The following is a 7092-nucleotide window of genomic DNA, read 5'->3' on the forward strand; positions in this document are numbered from 1 at the left end:
GTAGTAGTATAGTACCAGTAATAGCAGTACTAGCAATAGCATTAGCACTAGTGCTAGTGGTACCATTAGGAATACTACTAGTGGTGCCACTAACAGTACCTTGTACTAGTGCTCCTGGAATTGAAGCCATTTTATTCTTATTACACATATTGAAACTTCATTTTCCAGCTTTGCACCCTATCTGGATTGATGGCAGTCTCCCTTTTGTAGCTTTCAACTCAGATTCTAATGTTGCCTACTTTTCCTCGAGGTTGTTCATCACTGCACCCACAATTCCAAGTTTTTGTGTAGTGACTTCCTTGAGGTTGTTCATTGCACCCACAACTCCAAGTTTTTCATGTAGTGACTTCTTTGCTTGCATTTTTCAAGTTGCTTGTTGTGGTTTCCATATGTACAACATCTAGGCTTAGCTTCTCTTGTGTAAATTTCAGCACACTCTTTAGCATATCAGTATACTCAATGGGCAATACATGATGCATAGAGGCAAGATCATGTAAATTTATGCCCAAATCTATAATATTGTAATCTTCTCTCATAGGACTGGGGGTAGCCACATTGGTAGATGGCCTACACACTTCTTTTCGGCCCTTGGAAGCAATCTGCATTTGTCTCCACCTCTCCATCTTCTTTTCCAACTTGCCCAATGCTCAAACATGTTGAATCACACTCACAACCCATGCAATTGTGTACTTTTATTTATTTTGGGCCTTGAATTGCTAATTTGGAATTTTCAAGGAAGATAACAGTAGGCCCAAAAGGTAGTAGCGGTACAAATATGATGAATCACATACACATGGGGCCTTGCCTTTGACATCAACCTCGGGCCCCCACTAACAAATTTGTGGGATGTTCGTACACATCCAATTTTAGGAAGCTTTCAAGATGCGAGCCTTTAAAGAGATATTTTCATCCGAGTTCATTCTTTCAAGTTACAGGTTTGTGATTGCAAAATGGTAACCTTTAATGTAGACATCCCATGGAACCTCTATGTCCTGGGTTATTTCAATCCAATCCGCACAAATTGGAATATGTGGATGGAAATCATTACATCTATGAGATTGTGTGACCTAAAGGGGTAGATCCAAAAAAGGTGATTGAGACTGAGATGGTTTTAGGATGTACACTGACACATTGAAAAATATTTACCACCCAAAAATCCTCATGGGGAAGACAGCAATAGTTGCACTTAGACGTATGTCTGTAAAGCTACGAATGTACGCTTATAGACATTGTCAAGTATCTTAACTGTGCCGAAACAGCATATCTTCTGACATCTACCTTCAAATATTTCCCTGACAGTTCATTTGTACTTCTTTTATACCCTTTTTAATGCACTTTATGCTCTCTTTAATACACATTACTCACATTGATGAGGTAGATGTAGAAATATTCTTCTAGAGGAAGTGAACGGGCGTGGCTTAAGAGCATACGGTCTTACCTCTGTGAAGTGAACGGCTGTTCACTTCTCTAAGAAGTAAACTTAGACTGAACTTCGCCCAAATTCTTCTCTGGTTTTTCATTGATTTCAGTCCCGCAATGATGATTTTTTATTTTTTTCTTGTTGTGGATGGCTTAGGCTGGTCCGAAGCTATCCAATGATGCATAGAATGCCTAGTTTAACCTAATTTTCTAGGATTAATTATGAGATTAAGCTAGTATTCAAGAGCATGATTGGGGCACTTATTTGTAGCTCCGGCTTTTGGAGTAGCTTCCCAACCTCTTCATGCTTCATTGAGCTCCGTTGTATGAGGGAAAACAAAATCGAACAAATCAAACATGCATCTCATAACCTACTCCTACCGGTGGATTTGCATTCCATCCGTGCGAATCAAGACTCTAGCTAAGGAATAGAATGTGAGAAGGACCTTGCAATCCCCGCCGGTTGTGGTGCCAAAGATGTTCACCACCAAAATGAGCATACTTTCTCGCATGAGAGAGAGAAAGAGAAGAGAAAAGAGACAATGCAAGGGTCGGTTTAGGGACTAGCACTTAGCCAACCATAATGAGGTTAACTCCTCGATGTGAAGTCGTTAGGGCTCACTCCACCACCACTTGTGTCACCCAAGTAGAGCTTTCCTCAAGCTAGGTGTGGGGAGCAATGAGAGAAGGAGTTATGGTGAGCTCAACTCCTAGTCAATGCGTTCATGTGTGCAAGAGTGAAGGAGAGAGAGAGAGAGAGAGCAGGAAGAAGAAGAGGCAAGCAAAGACAACATCACTTACATGCACACACACACAACCAAGCAACCATGCATGCATACACACAAGCCTACTAGCATACCTATGAGAGAGAGAGAGAGAGAGAGAGAGAGAGAGAGAGAGGAACTCAATTGTGATATGGGATTGTCCCTTTTTATATTTCATAAGTCACTTATATACATGAGCTCTCTTTTTATGATGGCCGACAGCCCATTTAGGAATAAGGGAGGCCAAAATTGGTTCTTCTAGCTCTATGTACACTCTCATGGCCGGCATTACACAAGTCGTAAGCTCGGTCATCCCATATATCTTTTATATGAAGCGCTTAGCTTAGTTTACACAAAAATGAGTTACATGAAACGTAACCATGCTTTAAAATAATGTTAACCAATGTGGTTAACATAGCTCAAGGCTACTATGAAGGAGGCAATTCAATTTGGCTACACCACCAACCCAAGCAACACTCACAACAATGCTCACAATGCAAACAAAAGCTTGAACGATTAAAAAAGAACCTAATCATAGGCTCCTCTCTTGGGCAAAAAAGAACTAGAATCTTTAATTTCGTTAGATTTGTGTGTTAATTTGGTGCATTAATGCATTAACATACACTCTATACACTCCTAATCTATTTTTCTAAGCTCAAATTAACTCAATAACCACTAAAACCTCTAATTTTTTGGATTTTTCAATATTTATCTTCACTAAGCACTTTCCTAATGTTAAAAAAAACAATTAGTGAAATTAGTGAAAAAGATAAAAGCTTTTTTGGATTTTTTAAACCCCCTAGTTTTCACGCTTGAATATTTAAGAGAGTCACGACCATCAAAAACTCCAATTTTCACTTTCCTATGTTGTCTTTAACAAAGCATTGTAATGAAGGTATGCAAAGGCAACGTGAGGAGAGTGGTGATGAATGTGTAAAAAGCAACCCCATTATAACACTTCACCTTGAAGAAAGCATTGTAGTGCAGATATGCAAAGGCAACATTAGTAGAGCAGCGATGGATGTCTAAAAAGCATTATAACACTTCACCTTATGCCAACTAATGTTTTATCATGTATGGTGCCCTCAACCTAGATACTCATGCAGATCTTGAGGTGTTGAGATAGTGTCAATAGACTTTCTTAGTGATGTTATCATAGGACAAGACCATTGAAATGATACAAAGGTCATTTTTACATTCCATGATTACTAAGACACACCTCACAAAAGAATGTTGCCTCACCCTACCCCTCCCCCAACACACTTTTTTTTTTAGTAATGACCCCAACACACACATAAGAAGCTCTCAAGACCAAGAAGAGATTGCATGATAGAGAACCCAAAAGATCATAGAGGAAAAAGCTCTTGGAGTTTGGCTACAGCTTGAGAAGGGGAAAGGTGCTCGAGACCAGAGGAGAAAGTCCCTTAGACCACTTAGACCACAAGGTAAAGGCCAAGACTTCACAAATAAGGTGGTATCACTATAATGGGTGTCAGTACCTATTACCTATTCAATCATGGATCCTTACTAGTTGTGTGGGTGATAGGAACATGTAAATCAATGACCAGAAGTTGCCTTAGCAAGGTTTTCCATTCTTGGCCGTGGAAGCATTAAACTCTCTTTTTCCGCATTAAATACGCATGATGTGGAGGCCAAGATTTGAAAGCAACAGTGGATATCCTAACTGAACTTCCTTCCACACTAATCCATAGTTGCCAAACGTTTCATGAAACGCATTTCATAAACATTTCATTCATTTTCCAGAAGTTTCAAAAATGTTTCATACAAAAAGGGGAGGTTCAGGCCTCAAAATTTATATATAGGTTTATAATATGTTAAAAATATGTTGCCTTCCCTGCAAAACAATATTAAACATGCATCATTTACACATTAAAACATGTTTACAAGCTAAAAGTAAAGAACCTGGGTGACCCAGTTACAGTGGGCACCCAATTGAGTCACTGACCAATTGGCATAAATAAATCGACGACATCAAGAATCAAGATCTCGATTTCATCATCAATAATGGCAACTACTCAATAATGGCACTCAAAGTGATCACAAAAAGTTTGAATCCTGAGCTGATACAAAAAAAGTAAACTGAAGTCTGAAATACACAAAGTAAAGCACGCTGAAGCCTGAAAGATGCAATCATGCATGAATGATGACAAATAGTAAACTAGAGGAGCTTGATAGTCCCAAAGACTAGAGTCCTCAATATGGAGTGTGGGCACTGCCAACTGGGCACTCAATCCTCAACATCCTCGATGTCCTCATCAATACTCTCCTTGGTAGGCTCAATGTCACCCTCAGAAGAGGATGATGCTGGCTCAATTGCCGCACTCGTCTCAGCTGCTACACTAGTACTAGCACCTCCTAATAATGCTACTGTAGATGCTCGTGTGCCATGAGCAGGTGCCATCAACTCCTCATACAACATAGCATATATGTCGCGCTTCTCGTGAGGAATCTCTGGGACATATTTCATCTTCTCAATGTCGTAAAATCGACATTGACCTGACGAGGCTCTATCGGATCGCCCGACTGCTCAATTAGGTGGAGATTGAAATGGCAATACACCAACCGCTCCAACTGTGCAATAGACAACCTGTTTCTCTTCTTTGTATGGAAGAGGGCCCATGTGCTCCAGTTCCTCTCAGCAGAACCCAAACTGTAATCCTGTGAGAGGACTCGAATGGGGAGGCGTTTCTGCCATTAAAGTACAAGCCCCAGGGTACTAAAGTCTAAGTATAATCATCATTGATCAATGTATTATGTAAATAACAGACTTGTCTTTTAGAGTTGTACTCACCAAGTAAAAGGGCTACTGATCCCATACTTCTCCCACCATGAGACTGGCTAAAGCTATGTCTCTCGCATGCATGCAGTCTGTCTAACAAATGCGTGGCTAGCATTCCGATACACTAGCCGCTCATCCTCCAAGCGTCTCATGAGCTCCACGTCTCCTCCTGTCCCCTTTCTGAATGTAATCTTGCCATTCAGCTCCCAACTCTTCATTAATATACTGAGCCTCACTACGCTAGAGAGGGTGCAATATGTGGACAACCGCATGGATTGGTCTATGCCATCAGTCATTCCAAACCCGTCGAGAAGGCAACTAGTTGGAAGTTCAGTCCCTCTCATCTGTCAAGAGAGTGCATCAGCTAAGAGCCTCTCCAATCCGGTCCATGAACTCGTACAAGAGTCCAAGAGTGCTGCCCTCCATGTCAGTGATGCGAAGAACACTATAGAATGGTTGAAGAGCTCTCAATAAAGCCTCGGCCTCCTTCAACCATTCTTCTTGCATCACTCTGCGTGCAAAAGCAACTGCCTTCGGGTGCTCATGGTCCTCCCAACTCATCCACTCTCGACTAACCACTGTGCGCATGAGTCCCTGTCGGATTCTCACTACCCAGTCAACCACAATGGATATATATGCAAACCTAGTTTGTGAGGGCTTCAAAAGCTCAAGGTCACTATTGGCACAAAACATTGCCAAGACCTTGGGCCTCTTGGTAACAAACTTCACCAAGCTACGCGCAATGTCAAAGATGTCAGCAATCCACCTAATCTTGGCAAGATCTTCAATGCGCAAGTCTAGGATATGGGATGCACATGGAATCCATACAATCTGTGGAAACTCATCCTCTAGCATCCGTCCCATAGAGACACAGTTGCTACCATTATCCACTTGCACTATGTTTTGTGGGCCTATCTCCATGATAGTCTTGCAGAGGTGTGACCATATAAATGCTCCTGTCACCACTGTCCCAGGCATAGATGCATCAATGGCACGCAAAAACGCAAAAACATAGTGCCCTTGCAAGAGGACACCAAAATATTGTACACATTCCTCGTGTATATCTGACCACCCGTCACATAACAATGTGCAACCATACTTGCTCCAAGTGGCTTTTAATGGCTCCATCTCCACCTCCATTGCTTGTTGCTCTCTTCTGAGCTCTTTAGTCACAAGGTCTCATAGGAGGGTCCCTCCCACTCACATCCAATGCGGCTGATTGCCCTCATGGCCTTTTTCTATCGTGGTGTGCGCACAATGTGAAAAGACAGCACATTGGATGAAAAGCCTAGTGAGTTCCCTAGTTGCATCTTTAATTGCCTACTTTTGCATACTTGCTCTCTTTAGAGAGGCTTTGGGTGCTGCGGGCAAAGGGGTTCGTATTGCCGTGGGAGTGGAACTACCAGCACCCCCATATCTTGCTTGGCTCTGTGCATCTTCCTCTGAACCCAACCGTGTTCTCTTTGATGCCTCACATGTATCCTCACTAACCCCAATATCCTCAAGCACAGGCCCAGTTGTTGTCTTTTCCATTCTTGTAGCTCAGCTTTGATGTTTGCAATCCCCGGTTAAACCTGTGAAATGGGCCTTAACACGGATTATGGACCCTCCTCAGAAAATCCCGCAAAAATTGCATTTCCACTTTTGTGTGCCTGAACCACCATATTTAGATAGGGGAGTGACATGGACCCACATGGCATCCTTACTACGAGGCATCTTGACAAAAGCACAGCTGGATTGGCACCCTGGCATGAAAATCCCCAAATTTCAAAATCTATGTGTTTTTTACAAAATCGAAGAAAAAAAGCACAAATCAGCACAACCAATCTAAGAGTTGGCGGGCACGGAACCTCGGAAGTGTGGGAGGAGCTGGTAGGAGCTGGTAGGAGCTGATTTGTGCAAGGCAGGAGCTCCTTCAATCAATTTCCCAGTCGCATGTAGACGTTTTTTTCAAAGAACGTGCTCTCTGGAATACCGTGAAAAAACATAGGTTTCCCAGGCATCATGAATTCCTATGAAACGTTTCGTTTCATTCACATGGAATGAAACGTGTTTCATTGCAACACTGCACTGCTCTTGTTTACTTTGGGCCTTCGCTCGGATTCAGGC

The 7092-nt window shown here is 42.1% G+C and overlaps 1 protein-coding gene across 1 annotated transcript; it reads right to left on the reverse strand.

The window, feature by feature from the left end:
- Positions 1-5343: 5343 nt before the first annotated feature.
- On the reverse strand, positions 5344-6123 carry LOC147617388 (uncharacterized). Its single transcript, XM_086775383.1, has one exon. It carries the CDS (start codon positions 6121-6123, stop codon positions 5344-5346), a length of 780 nt encoding a protein of 259 aa, XP_086631509.1.
- Positions 6124-7092: the final 969 nt, after the last annotated feature.

This window comes from Cibotium barometz, chromosome 36 (assembly GCF_041138505.1).
Source record: "Cibotium barometz isolate CiBa-2024 chromosome 36, ASM4113850v1, whole genome shotgun sequence".
NCBI classification, from domain to species: Eukaryota; Viridiplantae; Streptophyta; class Polypodiopsida; order Cyatheales; family Cibotiaceae; genus Cibotium; species Cibotium barometz.

Bases quoted from the DNA above. Each gene is read 5' to 3' on its own strand.
- LOC147617388 (XM_086775383.1), bottom strand. From the start codon at position 6,123: ATGGAGGTGGAGATGGAGCCATTAAAAGCCACTTGGAGCAAGTATGGT.